General features: G+C 47.8%; 1 protein-coding gene across 1 annotated transcript in view; it reads right to left on the reverse strand.

The window, feature by feature from the left end:
• The window catches only part of LOC123746750 (serine-rich adhesin for platelets), a 393,680-nt gene that overhangs the window by 133,145 nt on the left and 233,274 nt on the right, over positions 1 to 27,261 (reverse strand). The window contains exon 4 of the mRNA XM_069321683.1: positions 4,705 to 4,832. Within this exon, the coding sequence (XP_069177784.1) occupies positions 4,705 to 4,832 (128 nt within the window). The remainder of the gene's footprint in view (positions 1 to 4,704; positions 4,833 to 27,261) is intronic.

Below are 27,261 nucleotides of genomic sequence, written 5' to 3' on the forward strand. Positions count from 1 at the left end.
GGCTGCTTCATCTGCAATGCAAGATGCAGGGAATCATCGTGATTGCCTGATATCGCAGCATGATTATATGTTCCGCTCAAAGTGAAGGTTCTGTATTACTAGTAGTGAGCCACTTTCTCACGTCATGAGTAAACAAACGCTCTCATTGGTCGGCGGCTATGTGACGTCATGAGTTAACAAACGCTCTCATTGGTCGGCGGCTATGTGACGTCATGAGTTAACAAACGCTCTCATTGGTGGGCGGCTATGTGACGTCATGAGTTAACAAACGCTCTCATTGGTGGGTGGCTATATGATGTCATGAGTAAACAAACGCTCTCATTGGTCGTCCGGCTATATTACATGTATAAATACAATCTCCAATTGGTGGCAGCTAAATATCACAGATACGCGTTAAAAAATATATTAATTAATTAATTAATTTATCTGCCACTGAAATAACGAGGTAATTTCATGGTTTAACTACACAATATATATCTAACGCTTGGATTATGTTTATATCAATTGGTTAATCAACCCAATAGCCAGATCAAACCGGAGGGGATAGGGCTCAGTGGAACAACAGGATCACAGGGATCACTCTTAGAGAATGGAACAGTGTTAGTCTGTCCGTTATCCTTCGACCAGAAGTGTACTTCCACAAGTCCCACACAACGGGTCGTGGGACCACATTTGCAGTACTTTAAAGTGGTTCCTCACGGGGCCCGGTCTCTGACCAGGCCTCCTGGTTGGCTGTCTGATCAACCAGGCTGTTGGAAGCCGCTACTCGCAATCTGACGCATGAATCACAGCTCGGTTGATCAGGTATCCGTTAAAATGTAAAATGAAAGCAGTGCTGTCAACGGATAACTAACATGAAAACCATAAAAAGAGTAAAAAAAAGGCAGAAAAGCCTCTTTAAACTTTATATAAGTCCCACAAGAGGCGAGGCTTTTGTGCCCTCTGTGTGTGGGGGGGGGGGTCCTGTGTCCCTCCCACCCACACTCCCTCCCTCCCACTCCCTACCTCCCACCACACTACCTCCCTCCCACTCCCTACCTCCCACCACACTCTCTCCCTCCCACTCCCTACCTCCCACCACACTCCCTCCCTCCCACTCCCTACCTCCCACCACACTCTCTCCCTCCCACTCCCTACCTCCCACCACACTCCCTCCCTCCCACTCCCTACCTCCCACCACACTCCCTCCCTCCCACTCCCTACCTCCCACCACACTCCCTCCCTCCCACTCCTTACCTCCCACCACACTCTCTCCCTCCCACTCCCTACCTCCCACCACACTCTCTCCCTCCCACTCCCTACCTCCCACCACACACTCTCCCTCCCTCCTACCTCCCACCACACTCCCTCCCACTCCCTACCTCCCACCACACTCCCTCCCACCCCCCCCTTCCCCCTCCCATCACTTCCGTTCCAGACTATAATCCTTCAATTCCAAATCATAATCCTTAGATTCCAATTATATTTCAAAGCGAAGCCAACAGTAAATATACGAGAACACCCCTAAGGCTCTTCTGGAAAACTATAAATATTGAAAAGTTAAAATTTTGTCACAAAAAAGATAGCATGTGCCGGAAGATATCACTCAACTTGAGCACTAACGACCATGAAACTGCCGCGATAAAATATGATAACGAGAGCACAGGGCGAACAATGATATCATCATCAGCCATTGTTATCATCCTCATCGACGAGAAAACCCTTCGGAGTGATGGAATCGAACTCTCGTCTCATGTCAACCTAAACGAGAGTTCGAGTCTCTCATACTGCTCCCAAATATATATATATATTTTTCCATGCATATATAATGCTATATATGATGATTTCATCATTATTCTCATTACTTCCATTACTAGAATTTATTCTACTAGTACCATTTTTTCTACTGTATTCTACTGTATTTCAGGCAATATTGCTACTGTATTTCAGGCAATATTGCTACTGTATTTCAGGCAATATTGCTACTGTATTTCAGGCAATATTGCTACTGTATTTCAGGCAATATTGCTACTGTATTTCAGGCAATATTGCTACTGTATTTCAGGCAATATTGCTACTGTATTTCAAGCAATATTGCTACTGTATTTCAAGCAATATTGCTACTGTATTTCAGGCAATATTGCTACTGTATTTCAGGCAATATTGCTACTGTATTTCAGGCAATATTGCTACTGTATTTCAGGCAATATTGCTACTGTATTTCAGGCAATATTGCTACTGTATTTCAGGCAATATTGCTACTGTATTTCAAGCAATATTGCTACTGTATTTCAAGCAATATTGCTACTGTATTTCAAGCAATATTGCTACTGTATTTCAGGCAATATTGCTACTGTATTTCAGGCAATATTGCTACTGTATTTCAGGCAATATTGCTACTGTATTTCAGGCAATATTGCTACTGTATTTCAGGCAATATTGCTACTGTATTTCAAGCAATATTGCTACTGTATTTCAGGCAATATTGCTACTGTATTTCAGGCAATATTGCTACTGTATTTCAGGCAATATTGCTACTGTATTTCAGGCAATATTGCTACTGTATTTCAGGCAATATTGCTACTGTATTTCAGGCAATATTGCTACTGTATTTCAGGCAATATTGCTACTGTATTTCAGGCAATATTGCTACTGTATTTCAAGCAATATTGCTACTGTATTTCAGGCAATATTGCTACTGTATTTCAGGCAATATTGCTACTGTATTTCAGGCAATATTGCTACTGTATTTCAGGAAATATTGCTACTGTATTTCAGGCAATATTGCTACTGTATTTCAGGCAATATTGCTACTGTATTTCAAGCAATATTGCTACTGTATTTCAGGCAATATTGCTACTGTATTTCAGGCAATATTGCTACTGTATTTCAGGCAATATTGCTACTGTATTTCAGGCAATATTGCTACTGTATTTCAGGCAATATTGCTACTGTATTTCAGGCAATATTGCTACTGTATTTCAAGCAATATTGCTACTGTATTTCAGGCAATATTGCTACTGTATTTCAAGCAATATTGCTACTGTATTTCAAGCAATATTGCTACTGTATTTCAAGCAATATTGCTACTGTATTTCAGGCAATATTGCTACCGTATTTCAGGCAATATTGCTACTGTATTTCAAGCAATATTGCTACCGTATTTCAGGCAATATTGCTACCGTATTTCAAGCAATATTGCTACTGTATTTCAAGCAATATTGCTACTGTATTTCAAGCAATATTGCTACTGTATTTCAAGCAATATTGCTACTGTATTTCAAGCAATATTGCTACAGCAACTATAACTACTTGCGTTGCTAGCACTACTGCAATTGACCACACTGGTACTTCTGCTTATGCAAAATGACAACGACAAAACCTACAGCACAAAAAATACCAAAATTACTAGCATGTTTACTAACAAAATACCAAAATTACTAGCATTAGCAAGTCTTGTCAAAAATGCCAAGACATACCAATGCTACCAATAACAAATTATTACCATTACTACCAACACCACACACAACCACATTACTCCTAGCAGGAATTAGACAGACAATCGACTTGAGATTGGTCCAGGACGGACCGAAACGTCGTCGTCCCTTTACCTTCTAGTGTGTGGTCTGGTCAACATTCTTCAGCCACGTTAGTGTGACTCATCGACTGCATAGACAGACCCTCCCAAGGGCCTGCATAGACAGACGCTCCCAAGGGCCTGCATAGACAGACGCTCCCAAGGGTCTGCATAGACAGACCCTCCCAAGGGCCTGCATAGACAGACGCTCCCAAGGGCCTGCATAGACAGACCCTCCCAAGGGCCTGCATAGACAGACCCTCCCAAGGGCCTGCATAGACAGACGCTCCCAAGGGCCTGCATAGACAGACCCTCCCAAGGGCCTGCATAGACAGACCCTCCCAAGGGCCTGCATAGACAGACCCTCCCAAGGGCCTGCATAGACAGACCCTCCCAAGGGCCTGCATAGACAGACCCTCCCAAGGGCCTGCATAGACAGACCCTCCCAAGGGCCTGCATAGACAGACCCTCCCAAGGGCCTGCATAGACAGACCCTCCCAAGGGCCTGCATAGACAGACCCTCCCAAGGGCCTGCATAGACAGACCCTCCCAAGGGCCTGCATAGACAGACCCTCCCAAGGGCCTGCATAGACAGACCCTCCCAAGGGCCTGCATAGACAGACCCTCCCAAGGGCCTGCATAGACAGACCCTCCCAAGGGCCTGCATAAACAGACCCTCCCAAGGGCCTGCATAAACAGACCCTCCCAAGGGCCTGCATAGACAGACCCTCCCAAGGGCCTGCATAGACAGACCCTCCCAAGGGCCTGCATAGACAGACCCTCCCAAGGGCCTGCATAGACAGACCCTCCCAAGGGCCTGCATAGACAGACCCTCCCAAGGGCCTGCATAGACAGACCCTCCCAAGGGCCTGCATAGACAGGCCCTCCCAAGGGCCTGCATAGACAGGCCCTCCCAAGGGCCTGCATAGACAGGCCCTCCCAAGGGCCTGCATAGACAGACCCTCCCAAGCACTAACCAAGCCAAGATGATCCCAGCCGCGGAACGCAACTCTCAGGAGACAGCGTCGAGCCATTTACAACTACTTAGAAGGGGTCAGGATATGGGCTGGGACGTGGGGGAAAGGAAGTCATATCCAAGAAGGATCACCTGAGACAAAGACAGAGAGAGAGGAAGGACATGTTCTCACCCTCCGCCGGAACTCCTGCGGGATGCCTCCAGGAAGTCTGGCACACATCATCATGGCATCGTGCCACTGTCTGAAGCCCGAGTCTCCTGGCAGCGGCGACACGGAGAACCGCATTCTGGTGTCCTGGCCTGGTGGGTGAGGGAGAGAGTGGCACTGATTAGTCTCTGTTGAGCTTATGGGAGAGAGAGAGGGGAGGGAGAAGGAGAGAGAGAGAGAGAGAGAGAGAGAGAGAGAGAGAGAGAGAGAGAGAGAGACGGAGACAGATACAGAGACAGGTATAGACAGAGAGATAGAGACAAATAAAAACAGAGGGATAGACAGAGAGACAGAGAGACAAAGGGAGACAGAAACAGAGAGACAGAGAGACAGAGAGACAAAGGGAGACAGAAACAGAGAGACAGAGAGACAGAGAGACAAAGGGAGACAGAAACAGAGAGACAGAGAGACAAAGGGAGACAGAAACAGAGAGACAGAGAGACAAAGGGAGACAGAAACAGAGAGACAGAGAGACAAAGGGAGACAGAAACAGAGAGACAGAGAGACAGAGAGACAAAGGGAGACAGAAACAGAGAGACAGAGAGACAAAGGGAGACAGAAACAGAGAGACAGAGAGACAGAGAGACAAAGGGAGACAGAAACAGAGAGACAGAGAGACAGAGAGACAAAGGGAGACAGAAACAGAGAGACAGAGAGACAAAGGGAGACAGAAACAGAGAGACAGAGAGACAAAGGGAGACAGAAACAGAGAGGATAAAATTAAATACAACACAAATCATTTTGTACACAACACAATTCGCAATCAAAGCTCGACTCGCCCCCACGCTTCGCGAGCAATTTAGACCCAGGGTTCGAGCCCTGGCCAAAGAAAGGATATCTGGGGCACCGATCTTTAATTAACTGTTCACGCAGAAGTAACCGGGTATCTAGTTCTGAACTGATTGTTCCAGGGATAACTAGCAGATTAAGGCTTCGAAGGAGCTATAGGAAGAGACGAACTAGCTTCTTGAAAGACGGCGTTGTAACCCCGATGGTTAAAGTAGTTGGGCACTATTCCTTCCCTCCGTCCTATCCCCAGACGCGTGTCTTCATAACCGATTGATTGACGAAGATTAAGCAACTCAAGAGGTGGCACGGGCATGAATAACCCGTAAACATCCACATAACGTCTTGTTTTTAGATTCAGCTCCTCGGAACAAAAAGTTGCAAGTAGCACGGGCTATGGCGAGCCCGTAGTGGACTTACCTGGCACAGGAGCGAGGCTGTAACTCTGTGCCTCCTCCTCATAACCCAAATCCTTGTCCTCATATATGCCCTCACGGCGCTATTATAGCCATTTCTCCTCATAGTTACCTGACCTTCCAGAGGGCGACACTGCTAAACCTTAACACTAAGACAACCCTTAAGATATAACACTTTATAGTATAGAGACTTGTGAGTCCCTAAGACTATAGTCCTGTTGAAGACGTCACATAAACGTCACTTATAAGTAGCACTCAAGTGTAAAGCATTCCTACTGGTGATCCCAATTACACACAGAAATCACAATAGCGTGATGCATCAAATGAACAAATCCACAAGGACCGTGACGAGGATTCGAACCTACGTCCGAGAGCATCCCAGACGCTGCCTTAATCGACTCGGCTACAACAGGTATAAGAATTGCCACCAGAAATGCTACTGAATTTACTGGTGATCCCAATCATTACAGCCCGTCCTCTCCAGTTGTCACAACGTCTCAAAAATGGTGTACGAAGTTGCCCGATGCTAACTTAACTTATAACTGATGGTCCCACGAATGGAAAACGTAATAGCCGGTCAATTTTGACGTAGGGGGGGGGGGAGTTTGTATACGATGTATTAAAAATACAATGTATTAAAAATAAAATATTCGAGAGGCCAGGTCATCATGGAGACAAGCTATGTATGCATCACAAAGATATCCAATCATGTATACATCACAAAGATATCAAATCCTGTGTACATCACAAAGATATCAAATCCTGTGTACATCACAAAGATATCAAATCATGTGTGCATCACAAAGATATCAAATCATGTGTGCATCACAAAGATATCAAATCATGTATACATCACAAAGATATCAAATCATGTATACATCACAAAGATATCAAATCATGTATACATCACAAAGATATCAAATCCTGTGTACATCGCAAAGATATCAAATCATGTGTGCATCACAAAGATATCAAATCATGTGTGCATCACAAAGATATCAAATCATGTATACATCACAAAGATATCAAATCATGTATACATCACAAAGATATCAAATCATGTGTACATCACAAAGGTATCAAATCATGTGTACATCACAAAGATATCAGATCATGTATACATCACAACGATATAAATCATGTGTACATCACAAAGATATTAAATCATGTGTACATCACAAAGATATCAGATCATGTATACATCACAACGATATAAATCATGTGTACATCACAAAGATATCAAATCATGTGTACATCACAAAGATATCAAATCATGTGTACATCACAAAGATATCAGATCATGTATACATCACAACGATATAAATCATGTGTACATCACAAAGATATTAAATCATGTGTACATCACAAAGATATCAGATCATGTATACATCACAACGATATAAATCATGTGTACATCACAAAGATATCAAATCATGTGTACATCACAAAGATATCAGATCATGTATACATCACAACGATATAAATCATGTGTACATCACAAAGATATCAAATCATGTGTACATCACAAAGATATCAGATCATGTGTACATAAGAGGTCATATTATATGTACAAACACCTCACTTGTCTTAAGCAAGGTAACAAAACAAATTCTCCTTCGGTGAAAATAAAATACTTAAGCCATATGCGTCAATCAATCAATCAATCAAGAAGCACACAGACACCTATCAATCAACCGTCGTCTGGTCCCAAGTAGCTTCCTCGTCACTTGTCTTCACATATAGCTCCATCACCCACATGAAAATACCCGAGACATGCCACAATAACCTGAAGGAACATAATATGGCAAATATGGAAAGAAATTTTGAAAACACCTAAGTATTTGTCCTCTGTTTATTGGAGCAACATACAAAAAATTTAGAAATAAAATCATTAAAGTTGAGAAGGTTAATTTAATAATTAACGTAATAACAATAATTTAATAAAGTTTATTAAAGTTAATTTAATAATGCTTTCTTTTGAAAACCCGACAGTTTTCAAAAGATTCTGTCACACTGACCTCAACAGTATTGAAAATACTGTATGTTCATACAAACTTTATGAGACTTACACCCAGTCACATACATACATCATACATACATACATACATACATACATACATACATACATACATACATACACATACACGCACACTAGGAAGGGTACCCTACAGAGCGTAATATACTCCGTTTCTACCACCACTCCCCGTTTCATTCCTCTTCTTCCCCCCCTCTCCCCACATTCCTCATTTCTCCTCCCTTCCCCTTTCATTCTCTCAGAAAATATATTACGATAATAAAAAAAAATGTAGGGGAATCACAAGAAACATTTCAGACTAGAATCTGAACACCGAATAAGGGGTAGGGGTCTCTATAAATGCTAATATTTCCTAAAGCATCTAACTTAAGCCGACTCCAACCATACTATGCCCATCCCATACCCCAGACCACTCCCCCTGCAAAGTTGAAAGAGGAAGCCAGACACCAGCCCCAAGCATCTGGCTTCTAATTTTGGACAGAGGCAGAGGTTAGAGGAAGAGGCAGCTTGCACATGAGAGAGACTGACAGAGAGAACGAGGTATAGGGAGTCGAATCAGCCCTGCAGGACCCAAACGCAGGCAGTGTAAGAGTTCAGGATAGAAAGAATCCACAGGCGTAAACACGAGGGTTCAATCCCAAGTCAAAACTCCGGGAACCGCCTAAGCAACACGCTGACACATAAGACATTACAAACAGTTTGCATAAAAAAGCAAAGAAAAAAGGGTTAGCAGATAGACCAGCTAACAGCAGCAAAGTAACTCCAAACGTTACTCCCAAAGAAACTCTGCAGTGACGAATGGAGGAATAACTGAACTCTGCAGTGACGAATGGAGGAATAACTGAACTCTGCAGTGACGAATGGAGGAATAACTGAACTCTGCAGTGACGAATGGAGGAATAACTGAACTCTGCAGTGACGAATGGAGGAATAACTGAACTCTGCAGTGACGAATGGAGGAATAACTGAACTCTGCAGTGACGAATGGAGGAATAACTGAACTCTGCAGTGACGAATGGAGGAATAACTGAACTCTGCAGTGACGAATGGAGGAATAACTGAACTCTGCAGTGACGAATGGAGGAATAACTGAACTCTGCAGTGACGAATGGAGGAATAACTGAACTCTGCAGTGACGAATGGAGGAATAACTGCACTTCCACGACAAGCATGAGAGTATAACTGAAAGTAGGGGGGGGGGTAGAGGGAGGGGGGGGGAGATGGCGGGGGGAGGGGGGGAGATGGAGGGAGAGAGGAGGGGATGGATAGGGTGGAGTGGGAGGGGGGGGGGTGATAACGAGCTATTCTCTAAGGCTTCTGGCAGGTGGTAAACATGTGCCAAAAAATGAGGCTAGTGAGGAGAATGAGGATGTGTTTGACAAGGTAAGAATGATGGATGGAAGGTTTTGAGAGAGAGAGAGAGAGAGAGAGAGAGAGAGAGAGAGAGAGAGAGAGAGAGAGAGAGAGAGAGAGAGAGAGAGAAGAGAGAGAGAGAGAGAGACAGAGAGAGAGAGAGAGAGAGAGAGAGAGAGAGAGAGAGAGAGAGAGAGAGAGAGACAGAGACAGAGAGAGAGAGAGAGAGAGAGAGAGAGAGACAGAGAGAGACAGAGAGAGAGAGAGAGAGAGAGAGAGAGAGAGAGAGAGAGAGAGAGAGAGAGAGAGAGAGAGAGAGAGAGAGACAGAGAGAGAGAGAGAGAGAGAGAGAGACAGAGAGAGAGAGAGGCGGCACTTTTCCCTGAACACCTTTTGAAATTACCGAGTGTAAGATTACACATTTGCAAGTTCGAATGTTTTTTTTTATCATTCCCGGTAGCCCAGAGGGCAGGCGCGCCCACTGTAAAAATCCTGGTTAGGCTCCAGTCTGGAGGTTTCCAGAACCTCCCAGATAATTCAGCAGTGTTCCGGATTGGTCGGCTTTTGCCCAATCGTTCCTGAGTGGATAAACCTACCATTAATGTATAATGACTTACTATAAATATATAGCTCTTGAAATAGCACTTTCTCTGTAACTAGCAGACATTGTAACTATAAGGTGTGAAGGATAGATGAAATTGTTTATGTAATAATCTAAGATGAGGTCTGATAAAGACCTTTTGTGCCCTCTGTAATGCTTTTTGCGCAATTGCTCACAGGATGGGTATGGGGTGCACAATAAACTAGCCGCCTCCGGCTGCAACAATCTAAAAACATTGTCTCAAAATTATTTCCTGTATATTATATATAAGGATATATATATATATATTATATATATATATATATATATATATATATATATATATATATATATATATATATATATATATATATATATATATATATAGTACGTCATCTATTCAAATAGATGCGTATAAGTGGATACACACACACACACACACACACACACACACACACACACACACACACACACACACACACACACACACACACAGGGGCGTGGTAGCCTGGTGGATAGCGCGCAGAACTCTTAATTCTGTGGCGCGAGTTCGATTCCCGCACCAGGCAGAAACAAATGGGCAAAGTTTCTTTCACCCTGAATGCCCCTGATACCCAGCAGTAAATAGGTACCTGGGAGTTAGTCAGCTGTCACGGGCTGCTTCCTGGTGTGTGTGTGTGTGGTGTGGAGAAAAAAAAAAAGTTAGTAAACAGTTGATTGACAGTTGAGAGGCGGGCCGAAAGATCAAAGCTCAACCCCCGCAAACACAACTAGGTGAATACAACTAGGTGAATACACACACACACACAACCACCTTTACCCCAGCGCCGGCGGAAACAAATGGGCAGAGTTTCTTTCACCCTGATGCCCCTGTTACCAAGCAGTAAATAGATACATGGGAGTTAGTCGGCTGCTTCCTGGGGGGTGTTGCAAGGAGTGCGCGCGTGGACTTCAGGGGCCAGATTCACGAAAGCACTTACGCAAGCACTTACGAACGTGTACATCTTTCCTCAATCTTTGACGGCTTTGGTTACATTTATTATTTTTTTTTTTTGTGATATATACAAGAGTTGTTACATTCTTGTACAGCCACTAGTACGCGTAGCGTTTCGGGCAGGTCCCTGGAATACGATCCCCCTGCCGCGAAGAATCGTTTTTTTAAACAGTTTACAAGCATGAAAACTTGCCATTCAACTGTTGTTATTGTTATAAACAGCCTCCTGGTGCTTCGGAGCTCATTAACTGTTTAATAATTGTAAACAAAGCCGCCAAAGATTGAGAAAAGATGTACGGGTTCGTAAGTGCTTGCGCAAGTACATTCGTGAATCTGGCCCCAGGACGGTGAAGTGGTGTGTATTGACCTAGTTGTGCTTTGCCGGGGTTGAGCTCTGCTCTTTAGACCCGCCTCTCAACTGTCAATCAACTGTTTTTACTAACTATTTTTTTTTCCACACCACACACGACTCTGAAAGCAGCCCGCCCGTGACAGCTGACTAACTCCCAGGTATCTATTCACTGCAAGGTAACATGTGCATTAGGGTGAAAGAAACTCTGCCCATTGTTTATCGCCGGCGCCCAGAATCGAACCAGGACCACAGGATCACGCGTTCAGCGTGCTGTCCGCTAAGCCATCGGCCCACACACCACACACCGGTGTGTGTGTGTGTGTGTGTGTGTGTGTGTGTGTGTGTGTGTGTGTGTGTGTGTGTGTGTGTGTGTGTGTACTCACCTAGTTGTACTCACCTAGTTGTGTTTGCGGGGGTTGAGCTCTGGCTCTTTGGTCCCGCCTCTCAACCGTCAATCAACAGGTGTACAGATTCCTGAGCCTGTGTGTGTGTGTGTGTGTGGAAAAAAATTGTTAGTAGTTAGTAACAGTTGATTGACAGTTGAGAGGCGGGCCGAAAGAGCAGAGCTCAACCCCGGCAAAGCAAAACTAGGTGCGTACACACACACACACACACACACACACACACACACACACACACACACACACACACACACACACACACACACACACACACTATGACGACAAACTCTTCAGCACGGGTTGGACGCGAACAAGGGGACACAGGTGGAAACTGAGTACCCAAATGAGCCACAGAGATATTAGAAAGAATTTTTTCAGTGTCAAAGTAGTTAGTAAATGGAATGCACTAGGAAGTAATGTGGTGGAGGCTGACTCCATACACAGTTTCAAATGTAGATATGATAGAGCCCAGTAGACTCAGGAATCTGTACATAAGTTGATTGACAATTGACAGGCGGGACCAAAGAGCCAGAGCTCAACCTCCGCAAGCACAACTAGGCGAGTACACACACACACACACACACACACACGCACACGCACACGCACACGCACACGCACACACACACACACATACACATACACACACACGCACAGACACACACACACACAGGCCTCGTAGATGTAGGGCCTCGTAGCCTGGTGGATAGCGCGCAGGACTCGTAATTCTGTGGCGCGGGTTCGATTCCCGCACGAGGCAGAAACAAATGGGCAAAGTTTCTTTCACCCTAAGTGCCCCTGTTACCTAGCAGTAAATAGGTACCTGGGAGTTAGTCAGCTGTCACGGGCTGCTTCCTGGGGGGGGGGGGGGTTTGGTGTGGGAAAAAAAAAAACTAGTTAGTAAACAGTTGATTGACAGTTGAGAGGCGGGCCGAAAGAGCAAAGCTCAATCCCCGTAAAAACACAACTAGTAACACACACACACAAACACACACACACACACACACACACACAGGGACCGACAAGAACGAGAGGAGGGGATGAACCAGCCTTGCTTGATCTGATATTTACCCTAAATGAGTCGGATATAAGGGAAGTTAAGTTGGAAGCCCTCCTTGGGAATGAGTGATCATAGTGTATTGAGCTTTGAGTACCTGGTTGAGCTAGGAATTATCTTCCCCAAAAAAGAACTGGGAAACAAAGGGCTGGCGTACCGAAAGGGAAACTATGAGGAGATGAATAAATTCCTATGGGATATACATTGGGACACAGAACTCGGAACCAAGTCCGTACAAGACATGATGGACTATGTCACCCAAAAATGTCAGGAGGCTGTAAGCAGGTTTGTCCCGGCCCAACAGGAAAAAACAGAGAAACAAAGGAAGAATCCGTGGTTTAATAGGGAATGTATGAAAGCAAAGGAGCTGAACAAAAGGGCATGGAGGAACTTCCGTAATAACAGAACACCAGAAAGTAGAGAGAGATACCAGAGAACCAGAAACGAGTATGTTAGTGTGAGAAGAGCAGCTGAGAAAAGGTATGAAAATGATATAGCTAATAAAGCCAAGACCGAACCAAAGCTACTACACAGTCACATCAGGAGGAAGACAACAGTGAAGGAACAGGTGATGAAACTTAGGGTGGGCGAGGACAGGTACACAGAGAATGACAAAGAGGTGTGTGAAGAACTGAACAAAAGGTTCCAGGAAGTCTTTACAATAGAACAGGGAGAAGTCACGGCGCTAGGAGAGGTGGCAGCAAACCAGGTGACCTTGGAAAGGTTCGAAATTACAAGAGATGAGGTCAAGAAGCACCTATTGGAGCTGGATGTGAGAAAAGCTGTTGGGCCGGATGGAATCTCACCATGGGTATTGAAAGATTGTGCAGGAGCACTTTGCCTACCACTCTCCATAGTGTATAGTAGGTCACTGGAAACGGGGGACCTACCAGAAGTATGGAAGACTACTAATGTAGTACCAATATTTAAAAAGGGTGACAGACAAGAGGCACTGAACTACAGGCCAGTGTCCTTAACTTGTATACCATGCAAGGTGATGGAGAAGATTGTGAGAAAAAACCTAGTAACACATCTGGAGAGAAGAGACTTCGTGACAACCCATCAACATGGGTTCAGGGAGGGTAAATCTTGCCTTACAGGCTTGATAGAATTCTATGATCAGGTGACAAAGATTAAGCAAGAAAGAGAAGGATGGGCGGACTGCATTTTTTTGGACTGTCGGAAAGCCTTTGACACAGTACCCCATAAAAGGTTGATGCATAAGCTGGAGAAACAGGCAGGAGTAACTGGTAGGGTGCTCCAGTGGATAAGGGAGTACCTAGGCAATAGGAAGCAGAGAGTTATAGTGAGGGGTGAGACCTCAGAATGGCGTGAAGTCACCAGTGGAGTCCCACAGGGCTCTGTGCTTGGACCTATCCTGTTTCTGATATACGTAAATGATCTCCCAGAGGGTATAGACTCATTCCGCTCAATGTTTGCTGACGACGCCAAAATTATGAGAAGGATTAAGACAGAGGAGGACAGCTTGAGGCTTCAAGAAGACCTGGACAAGCTGCAGGAATGGTCGAACAAATGGATGTTAGAGTTTAACCCAAGCAAATGTAATGTAATGAAGATAGGGGTAGGAAGCAGACCAGATACAAGGTATCACTTGGGAGATGAAATACTTCAAGAGTCAGAGAGAGAGAAAGACCTGGGGGTTGATATCACGCCAGACCTGTCCCCTGAAGCTCATATCAAGAGATAACATCAGCAGCATAAGCCAGGTTGGCTAACATAAGAACGGCCTTTAGAAACTTGTGTAAGGAATCTTTCAGAACATTATATGCCACATATGTCAGACCAATCCTGGAGTATGCGGCTCCAGCATGGAGTCCATATCTAGTCAAGCATAAGACTAAACTGGAAAAAGTTCAAAGGTTTGCCACCAGACTAGTACCCGAGCTGAGAGGTATGAGCTACGAGGAGAGACTTCGGGAATTGAACCTCACTTCGTTGGAAGACAGAAGAGTTCGGGGGGACATGATCACCACATTCAAGATTCTCAAGGGAATCGACAGGGTTGATAAAGACAGGCTATTTAACACAAGGGGCACACGCACTAGGGGACACAGGTGGAAACTGAGCGCCCAAATGAGCCACAGAGATATTAGAAAGAACTTTTTTAGTGTCAGAGTGGTTGACAAATGGAATGCATTAGGAAGCAATGTGGTGGAGGCTGACTCCATACACAGTTTCAAGTGTAGATATGATAGAGCCCAATAGGCTCAGGAACTTGTACGCCTGTTGATTGACGGTTGAGAGGCGGGACCAAAGAGCCAGAGCTCAACCCCCGCAAGCACAACTAGGTGAGTACAACTAGGTGAGTACACACACACACACACGAACACACACACACACACACACAACCACACACACACACACACACACACACACACACACACACACACACACACACACACACACACACACACACACACGCACGCACGCACGCACACGCACGCACACACACCCACGCACACACACACACCCACGTGGGAGCAGCGTACACACACCACCACCACATACACCCTCCCCAACCACCTCTCCCCTTTAAGACACCGGCCACCAGCACCACCTCTCATTTAAAGCCTTCCTCTTCAACCACCCCCACAAGGAGTGACAGGACTCACCTGGAGACATCTAAGACATGAGGTCTACGCTCTCCACCGGGTACTTTTCCGGTTAGTTCAACTCAATAGTTCAGATTTCTACTTTCTAATTTCATTGTAGGTCGGTATATATATATATATATATATATATATATATATATATATATATATATATATATATATATATATATATATATATATATACTATGGTCCTCATCGGTACTATATGTACTACCAAAACAGGAGGATGGTACCCAAGACATCCTTCCAGGATACACACAACAATATTTAAGTAGAAATAGTACAAGAGAAATGTCTCTTATTATCGATATCGTCCCTTAATCCCGTATCTGCCTCACCCTAATCCCTCCCCGTCTCTCACCCTAACCCCTCCCTCCCCTCCCTCACCCTTAATCCCCTACCCTCCCTTACCCCCCAGTCCTCGCAGGAATCAAGAGAGGTATTACTCTCTACATATATTTTTAGAGAATACATAATCACACAAATGCAGTTCTGTGAAGAGCCGCTTCCTGCGCATAACTCTGCTCGACTTCCGGGTAAAAGGCAGACAATTGCCAGCAGATAAAATGCAGACCATCGCTGCAAATGATGCTCAAGGCCATTTAAAAATTTGGTCAACACATTTTGTAAATGTATCTGTCTGTTTTGTTTGCAAAAAGCTCGACGAAGATTAAAACTTGATGTGGAAAGAGAGAGAGAGAGAGATATAAAAAGATAAAGAGCGAGATAAAGAGCGAGAGAGAGACAGAGAGAGAGACAGAGAGAGAGACAGAGAGAGAGAGACAGAGAGAGAGAGAGACAGAGAGAGAGAGAGACAGAGAGAGAGAGAGACAGAGAGAGAGAGAGAGACAGAGAGAGAGAGAGACAGAGAGAGAGAGAGACAGAAAGAGAGAGAGACAGAGAGAGAGAGAGACAGAGAGAGAGAGAGACAGAGAGAGAGACAGAGAGAGACAGAGAGAGAGAGACAGAGAGAGAGACAGAGAGAGAGACAGAGAGAGAGACAGAGAGACAGAGAGAGAGAGAGAGAGAGACAGAGAGATAGAGAGAGAGAGAGAGAGAGAGAGAGAGAGAGAGAGAGAGAGAGAGAGAGAGAGAGAGAGAGAGAGAGAGAGAGAGAGAGAGAGAGAGAGAGAGAGAGAGAGAGAGAGAGAGAGAGAGAGAGAGAGAGAGAAGAGAGAAAGAGAGAGACAGAGACAGAGAGAGAGAGAGAGAGAGAGAGAGAGAGAGAGAGAGAGAGAGAGAGAGAGAGAGAGAGAGAGAGAGAGAGAGACAGAGAGAGAGAGAGGAAATACACCTCCCAGATGAACCACATCTTGGTGGATCCGTACAAGGTTCTGTCTATCCAACATCACCATCAAATACCTAGCATTTTAAAGCAGCATCTTCGCTGATCAAAGAGACTGAAGATTAAACTCAGCGCTGCGGAAAATACAGAATCACATCTTGGGAACTGTTTCCCCGGACATTCAACTTTCCTGTCTATTAACCTGTCAATCTCTATCTGTCTGTCTGTCCGCCTGACTGCTTCTGGCGGCTGATGTTTGACTTTCAAATACACTAATCAACTGCCGCTGGAATGTTATTGGAAATCTGTTGATTTTAGTGAAGATTTAGCTCAAGGTTGCAGATTGCAAGGCCAGGCTCACAGGGTCAAAGTTTGCAATGGCTACTGGCTCCGCTTGCACATTCGGGTCAGGTCTTGCAACGCCCGAGAAACAAACCTTCTTGACCCCCCCCCCCCTTCAACATTGACACGTTCAGGACAGGTTCGTACCGTTCGTGACACGTCCAGGACAGGTTCGAATCGTTCACGACACGTCCAGGACAGGTAACGTACCGTTCCCGACACGTACAGGACAGGTAACGTACCGTTCACGACACGTACAGGACAGGTAACGTACCGTTCACGACCCGTACAGAACAGGCAACGTACCGTTTGCGACCCGTACAGGACAGGCAACGTACCGTTCACGACCCGTACAGGACAGGACAGGCAACGTACCGTTCACGACCCGTACAGGACAGGCAACGTACCGTTCACGACCGGTACAGGACAGGCAACGTACCGTTCACGACCCGTACAGGACAGGCAACGTACCGTTCGTGACCCGAACAGGACAGGCAACGTACCGTTCACGACCCGTACAGGACAGGCAACGTACCGTTCGTGACACGTACAGGACAGGTAACGTACCGTTCATGACACGTATAGGACAGGAAACGTACCGTTCGTGACACTTATAGGACAGGTACGCACCGTGCAAAATCTTGTCAGCACCTCTGATAATGTCATTGAGTGACAATGACAGACACTGTTCACGAACTCTACGCCTCATTATATATACGCTGACAGTGACCATGCTAACAGTGACCTCATTGACCGCATAATAGCTGCAGTGATTGCAATCATGACCACATGAACAATTAACAGTGACAACATAGCACTGGTGAATATAATAATGACCCCATAACACTAACCACATAATACCCACATACCAAGTACCACATAACAATGACCACATATGAGTGACCACATGGCAACATGTCCTCCCTACCACATGCCAGCTACCTCTCTCCTGCGCACGCGATAACGACTTCATAGCGAGTTAATTACCCGGTAATCAACAGTCATGAAATACCCAGTAATTGTACCCTTAACCGCAAAACATTGAGGCAATCTCCGGAGTCAGGAAGTCGTTGGTAATTATCCATTGATGAGATAATGGTAGTTGGTGGTGGTTAAAGGTCAAGGTGGTGGTTGGTGGTGGTTAAAGGTCAAGGTGGTGGTTGGTGGTTGGTGGTGGTGGTTAAAGGTCACGGTGGTGGTTGGTGGTGGTTAAAGGTCAAGGTGGTGGTTGGTGGTTGGTGGTTAAAGGTCAAGGTGGTGGTGGTGGTTGGTGGTTGTGGTTGGTGGTGGTTAAAGGTCAAGGTGGTGGTTGGTGGTGGTGGTTGTGGTTGGTGGTGGTTAAAGGTCAAGTTGGTGGTGGTGGTTGGTGGTGGTTAAAGGTCAAGGTGGTGGTTGGTAGTTGGTGGTGGTTAAAGGTCAAGGTGGTGGTGGTGGTTGGTGGTTGTGGTTGGTGGTGGTTAAAGGTCAAGGTGGTGGTTAGTGGTGGTGGTTGTGGTTGGTGGTGGTTAAAGGTCAAGGTGGTGGTTGGTGGTGGTTAAAGGTCAAGGTGGTGGTTGGTGGTGGTGGTTAAAGGTCACGGTGGTGGTTGGTGGTGGTTAAAGGTCAAGGTGGTGGTTGGTGGTTGGTGGTTAAAGGTCAAGGTGGTGGTGGTGGTTGGTGGTTGTGGTTGGTGGTGGTTAAAGGTCAAGGTGGTGGTTGGTGGTGGTGGTTGTGGTTGGTGGTGGTTAAAGGTCAAGGTGGTGGTTGGTGGTGGTGGTTAAAGGTCACGGTGGTGGTTGGTGGTGGTTAAAGGTCAAGGTGGTGGTTGGTGGTTGGTGGTTAAAGGTCAAGGTGGTGGTGGTGGTTGGTGGTTGTGGTTGGTGGTGGTTAAAGGTCAAGGTGGTGGTTGGTGGTGGTGGTTGTGGTTGGTGGTGGTTAAAGGTCAAGGTGGTGGTGGTGGTTGGTGGTGGTGGTTGGTGGTGGTTAAAGGTCAAGGTGGTGGTTGGTGGTGGTTAAAGGTCAAGGTGGTGGTTGGTAGTTGGTGGTGGTTAAAGGTCAAGGTGGTGGTGGTGGTTGGTGGTTGTGGTTGGTGGTGGTTAAAGGTCAAGGTGGTGGTTGGTGGTGGTGGTTGTGGTTGGTGGTGGTTAAAGGTCAAGGTGGTGGTGGTGGTTGGTGGTGGTGGTTGGTGGTGGTTAAAGGTCAAGGTGGTGGTTGGTGGTGGTGGTTGGTGGTGGTTAAAGGTCAAGGTGGTGGTTGGTAGTTGGTGGTGGTTAAAGGTCAAGGTGGTGGTTGGTGGTGGTGGTTAAAGGTCACGGTGGTGGTTGGTGGTTGGTGGTGGTTGTGGTTGGTGGTGGTGGGGGTAACCACGTTACTTCAAGAGCCAGAAGCCCCACACCACTAACAGCCAGCAGCCACACCACTAACAGCCAGAAGCCACACCACTAACAGCCAGAAGCCACACCACTAACAGCCAGAAGCCACACACCACTAACAGCCAGAAGCCACACACCACTAACAGCCAGAAGCCACACCACTAACAGCCAGACGCCACACATCACTAACAGCCAGAAGCCACACCACTAACAGTCAGAAGCCCCACACCACTAACAGCCAGAAGCCACACCACTAACATCCAGAAGCCACACCACTAACAGCCAGAAGCCACACACCACTAACAGCCAGAAGCCACACCACTAACAGCCAGACGCCACACACCACTAACAGCCAGAAGCCACACACCACTAACAGCCAGAAGCCCCACACCACTAACAGCCAGAAGCCACACCACTAACAGCCAGAAGCCACACACCACTAACAGCCAGAAGCCACACACCACTAACAGCCAGAAGCCCCACACCACTAACAGCCAGAAGCCACACCACTAACAGCCAGACGCCACACATCACTAACAGCCAGAAACCACACATCACTAACAGCCAGAAGCCACACCACTAACAGTCAGAAGCCCCACACCACTAACAGCCAGAAGCCAAACCACTAACAGCCAGAAGCCACACACCACTAACAGCCAGAAGCCACACCACTAACAGTCAGACGCCACACATCACTAACAGCCAGAAGCCACACCACTAACAGTCAGAAGCCCCACACCACTAACAGCCAGAAGCCACACCACTAACATCCAGAAGCCACACCACTAACAGCCAGAAGCCACACACCACTAACAGTCAGAAGCCACACACCACTAACAGTCAGAAGCCACACCACTAACAGCCAGAAGCCACACACCACTAACAGCCAGAAGCCACACCACTAACAGCCAGAAGCCACACACCACTAACAGCCAGAAGCCACACCACTAACATCCAGAAGCCACACCACTAACAGCCAGAAGCCACACACCACTCACAGCCAGAAGCCCCACACCACTAACATCCAGAAGCCACACCACTAACAGCCAGAAGCCACACATCACTAACAGCCAGAAGCCACACCACTAACAGCCAGAAGCCACACACCACTAACAGCCAGAAGCCACACACCACTAACAGCCAGAAGCCCCACACCACTAACATCCAGAAGCCACACCACTAACATCCAGAAGCCACACACCACTAACAGTCAGAAGCCACACCACTAACATCCAGAAGCCACACACCACTAACAGTCAGAAGCCACACCACTAACATCCAGAAGCACACACCACTAACAGCCAGAAGTCACACACCACTAACAGCCAGAAGCCACACACCACTAACAGCCAGAAGCCACACCACTAACAGCCAGAAGCCACACACCACTAACAGCCAGAAGCCCCACACCACTAACAGCCAGAAGCCACACACCACTAACAGCCAGAATGCCACACACCACTAACAGCCAGAAGCCCCACACCACTAACAGCCAGAAGCCACACACCACTATCAGCCAGAAGCCACACCACTAACAGCCAGAAGCCACACCACTAACAGCCAGAAGCTCCACACCACTAACAGCCAGAAGCCACACACCACTAACAGCCAGAAGCCACACACCACTAACAGCCAGAAGCCACACACCACTAACAGCCAGAAGCCACACCACTAACAGCCAGAAGCCACACACCACTAACAGCCAGAAGCCACACCACTAACAGCCAGAAGCCCCACACCACTAACAGCCAGAAGCCACACCACTAACAGCCAGAAGCCACACCACTAACAGCCAGAAGCCACACCACTAACAGCCAGAAGCCACACCACTAACAGCCAGAAGCCACACACCACTAACAGCCAGAAGCCACACACCACTAACAGCCAGAAGCCACACCACTAACAGCCAGAAGCCACACACCACTAACAGCCAGAAGCCACACACCACTAACAGCCAGAAGCCACACCACTAACAGCCAGAAGCCACACCACTAACAGCCAAAAGCCACACCACTAACAGCCAGAAGCCACACCACTAACAGCCAGAAGCCACACCACTAACAGCCAGAAGCCACACCACTAACAGCCAGAAGCCACACCACTAACATCCAGAAGCCACATCACTTACAGTCAGAAGCCACACACCACTAACATCCAGAAGCCACACACCACTAACAGCCAGAAGCCCCACACCTCTAACAGCCAGAAGCCCCACCACTAACAGCCAGAAGCCACACCACTAACAGCCAGAAGCCACACCACTAACAGCCAGAAGCTACATACCACTAACAGCCAGAAGCCACACCACTAACAGCCAGAAGCCACACCACTAACAGCCAGAAGCCACACCACTAACAGCCAGAAGCCACACCACTAACAGCCAGAAGCCACACCACTAACAGCCAGAAGCCACACATCACTAACAGCCAGAAGCCACACACCACTAACAGCCAGAAGCCACACATCACTAACAGCCAGAAGCCACACACCACTAACAGCCAGAAGCCACACCACTAACAGCCAGAAGCCCCACACCACTAACAGCCAGAAGCCACACACCACTAACAGCCAGAAGCCCCACACCACTAACAGCCAGAAGCCACACTACTAACAGCCAGAAGCCACACACCACTAACATCCAGAAGCCACACCACTAACAGCCAGAAGCCACACATCACTAACAGCCAGAAGCCACACCACTAACAGCCAGAAGCCACACACCACTAACAGCCAGAAGCCACACACCACTAACAGCCAGAAGCCCCACACCACTAACATCCAGAAGCCACACCACTAACATCCAGAAGCCACACACCACTAACAGTCAGAAGCCACACCACTAACATCCAGAAGCCACACACCACTAACAGTCAGAAGCCACACCACTAACATCCAGAAGACACACCACTAACAGCCAGAAGCCACACACCACTAACAGCCAGAAGCCACACACCACTAACAGCCAGAAGCCACACCACTAACAGCCAGAAGCCACACACCACTAACAGCCAGAAGCCCCACACCACTAACAGCCAGAAGCCACACACCACTAACAGCCAGATGCCACACACCACTAACAGCCAGAAGCCCCACACCACTAACAGCCAGAAGCCACACACCACTAACAGCCAGAAGCCACACCACTAACAGCCAGAAGCCACACCACTAACAGCCAGAAGCTCCACACCACTAACAGCCAGAAGCCACACACCACTAACAGCCAGAAGCCACACACCACTAACAGCCAGAAGCCACACACCACTAACAGCCAGAAGCCACACACCACTAACAGCCAGAAGCCACACCACTAACAGCCAGAAGCCACACACCACTAACAGCCAGAAGCCACACCACTAACAGCCAGAAGCCACACCACTAACAGCCAGAAGCCACACACCACTAACAGCCAGAAGCCCCACACCACTAACAGCCAGAAGCCACACCACTAACAGCCAGAAGCCACACACCACTAACAGCCAGAAGCCACACACCACTAACAGCCAGAAGCCCCACACCACTAACAGCCAGAAGCCACACCACTAACAGCCAGACGCCACACATCACTAACAGCCAGAAACCACACATCACTAACAGCCAGAAGCCACACCACTAACAGTCAGAAGCCCCACACCACTAACAGCCAGAAGCCAAACCACTAACAGCCAGAAGCCACACACCACTAACAGCCAGAAGCCACACCACTAACAGTCAGACGCCACACATCACTAACAGCCAGAAGCCACACCACTAACAGTCAGAAGCCCCACACCACTAACAGCCAGAAGCCACACCACTAACATCCAGAAGCCACACCACTAACAGCCAGAAGCCACACACCACTAACAGTCAGAAGCCACACACCACTAACAGTCAGAAGCCACACCACTAACAGCCAGAAGCCACACACCACTAACAGCCAGAAGCCACACCACTAACAGCCAGAAGCCACACACCACTAACAGCCAGAAGCCACACCACTAACATCCAGAAGCCACACCACTAACAGCCAGAAGCCACACACCACTCACAGCCAGAAGCCCCACACCACTAACATCCAGAAGCCACACCACTAACAGCCAGAAGCCACACATCACTAACAGCCAGAAGCCACACCACTAACAGCCAGAAGCCACACACCACTAACAGCCAGAAGCCACACACCACTAACAGCCAGAAGCCCCACACCACTAACATCCAGAAGCCACACCACTAACATCCAGAAGCCACACACCACTAACAGTCAGAAGCCACACCACTAACATCCAGAAGCCACACACCACTAACAGTCAGAAGCCACACCACTAACATCCAGAAGACACACCACTAACAGCCAGAAGTCACACACCACTAACAGCCAGAAGCCACACACCACTAACAGCCAGAAGCCACACCACTAACAGCCAGAAGCCACACACCACTAACAGCCAGAAGCCCCACACCACTAACAGCCAGAAGCCACACACCACTAACAGCCAGATGCCACACACCACTAACAGCCAGAAGCCCCACACCACTAACAGCCAGAAGCCACACACCACTATCAGCCAGAAGCCACACCACTAACAGCCAGAAGCCACACCACTAACAGCCAGAAGCTCCACACCACTAACAGCCAGAAGCCACACACCACTAACAGCCAGAAGCCACACACCACTAACAGCCAGAAGCCACACACCACTAACAGCCAGAAGCCACACCACTAACAGCCAGAAGCCACACACCACTAACAGCCAGAAGCCACACCACTAACAGCCAGAAGCCCCACACCACTAACAGCCAGAAGCCACACACCACTAACAGCCAGAAGCCACACCACTAACAGCCAGAAGCCACACCACTAACAGCCAGAAGCCACACCACTAACAGCCAGAAGCCACACCACTAACAGCCAGAAGCCACACACCACTAACAGCCAGAAGCCACACCACTAACAGCCAGAAGCCCCACACCACTAACAGCCAGAAGCCACACACCACTAACAGCCAGAAGCCACACCACTAACAGCCAGAAGCCACACCACTAACAGCCAAAAGCCACACCACTAACAGCCAGAAGCCACACCACTAACAGCCAGAAGCCACACCACTAACAGCCAGAAGCCACACCACTAACAGCCAGAAGCCACACCACTAACATCCAGAAGCCACATCACTTACAGTCAGAAGCCACACACCACTAACATCCAGAAGCCACACACCACTAACAGCCAGAAGCCCCACACCTCTAACAGCCAGAAGCCCCACCACTAACAGCCAGAAGCCACACCACTAACAGCCAGAAGCCACAACACTAACAGCCAGAAGCTACATACCACTAACAGCCAGAAGCCACACCACTAACAGCCAGAAGCCACACCACTAACAGCCAGAAGCCACACCACTAACAGCCAGAAGCCACACCACTAACAGCCAGAAGCCACACCACTAACAGCCAGAAGCCACACATCACTAACAGCCAGAAGCCACACACCACTAACAGCCAGAAGCCACACATCACTAACAGCCAGAAGCCACACACCACTAACAGCCAGAAGCCACACCACTAACAGCCAGAAGCCCCACACCACTAACAGCCAGAAGCCACACACCACTAACAGCCAGAAGCCCCACACCACTAACAGCCAGAAGCCACACTACTAACAGCCAGAAGCCACACACCACTAACATCCAGAAGCCACACCACTAACAGCCAGAAGCCACACATCACTAACAGCCAGAAGCCACACCACTAACAGCCAGAAGCCACACACCACTAACAGCCAGAAGCCACACACCACTAACAGCCAGAAGCCCCACACCACTAACATCCAGAAGCCACACCACTAACATCCAGAAGCCACACACCACTAACAGTCAGAAGCCACACCACTAACATCCAGAAGCCACACACCACTAACAGTCAGAAGCCACACCACTAACATCCAGAAGACACACCACTAACAGCCAGAAGCCACACACCACTAACAGCCAGAAGCCACACACCACTAACAGCCAGAAGCCACACCACTAACAGCCAGAAGCCACACACCACTAACAGCCAGAAGCCCCACACCACTAACAGCCAGAAGCCACACACCACTAACAGCCAGATGCCACACACCACTAACAGCCAGAAGCCCCACACCACTAACAGCCAGAAGCCACACACCACTAACAGCCAGAAGCCACACCACTAACAGCCAGAAGCCACACCACTAACAGCCAGAAGCTCCACACCACTAACAGCCAGAAGCCACACACCACTAACAGCCAGAAGCCACACACCACTAACAGCCAGAAGCCACACACCACTAACAGCCAGAAGCCACACCACTAACAGCCAGAAGCCACACACCACTAACAGCCAGAAGCCACACCACTAACAGCCAGAAGCCCCACACCACTAACAGCCAGAAGCCACACACCACTAACAGCCAGAAGCCACACCACTAACAGCCAGAAGCCACACCACTAACAGCCAGAAGCCACACCACTAACAGCCAGAAGCCACACACCACTAACAGCCAGAAGCCACACCACTAACAGCCAGAAGCCCCACACCACTAACAGCCAGAAGCCACACACCACTAACAGCCAGAAGCCACACCACTAACAGCCAGAAGCCACACCACTAACAGCCAAAAGCCACACCACTAACAGCCAGAAGCCACACCACTAACAGCCAGAAGCCACACCACTAACAGCCAGAAGCCACACCACTAACAGCCAGAAGTCACACCACTAACATCCAGAAGCCACATCACTTACAGTCAGAAGCCACACACCACTAACATCCAGAAGCCACACACCACTAACAGCCAGAAGCCCCACACCTCTAACAGCCAGAAGCCCCACCACTAACAGCCAGAAGCCACACCACTAACAGCCAGAAGCCACACCACTAACAGCCAGAAGCTACATACCACTAACAGCCAGAAGCCCACCACTAACAGCCAGAAGCCACACCACTAACAGCCAGAAGCCACACCACTAACAGCCAGAAGCCACACCACTAACAGCCAGAAGCCACACCACTAACAGCCAGAAGCCACACATCACTAACAGCCAGAAGCCACACACCACTAACAGCCAGAAGCCACACATCACTAACAGCCAGAAGCCACACACCACTAACAGCCAGAAGCCACACCACTAACAGCCAGAAGCCCCACACCACTAACAGCCAGAAGCCACACACCACTAACAGCCAGAAGCCCCACACCACTAACAGCCAGAAGCCACACCACTAACAGCCAGAAGCCACACACCACTAACAGCCAGAAGCCACACACCACTAACAGCCAGAAGCCACACACCACTAACAGCCAGAAGCCACACACCACTAACAGCCAGAAGCCACACACCACTAACATCCAGAAGCCACACACCACTAACAGCCAGAAGCCACACCATGGATTAAGTGTGTAGCTTTCCTTCAGACGTTTCAGGTCAGGGAAGACAGTTGCATTTCTGACGGAGTGTGAAAGTGAACGGACGGAGCTGTTGTTGTTGTTGTTTAAGATTCAGCTACTGGGAACAAAAAGTTGCAAGTAGCACGGTCTATGGTGATCCCGTGGCGAACTTACCTGGCACAGGAGCGAGGCTGTAACATGTGGACGGAGCCATCAGACATACTAATATAGCAGAGGAGTGTGAAGAGCGCCTTGCGTTGTTCCTCATACCCACACCAGTGGTACCATGCAAAATACACCAGTGGTACCATGCAAAATACACCAGTGGTACCATGCAAAATACACCAGTGGTACCATGCAAAAACATCAGTGGTACCATGCAAAAAACATCAGTGATACCATGCAAGAAAAACAATTGTACCATGCAAAAAACAGCGATGCAATGCAAAAAAACACCGGTGAAACCATACCAAAAATACGGAATAAGTTAACTATGGCGAAGGGCCGCGGGGCATGTGTGTGGGGGGAGGGAGGGGGGCCGCATGTCCC

Source organism: Procambarus clarkii, chromosome 10 (assembly GCF_040958095.1).
Source record: "Procambarus clarkii isolate CNS0578487 chromosome 10, FALCON_Pclarkii_2.0, whole genome shotgun sequence".
Lineage (NCBI taxonomy): Eukaryota > Metazoa > Arthropoda > Malacostraca > Decapoda > Cambaridae > Procambarus > Procambarus clarkii.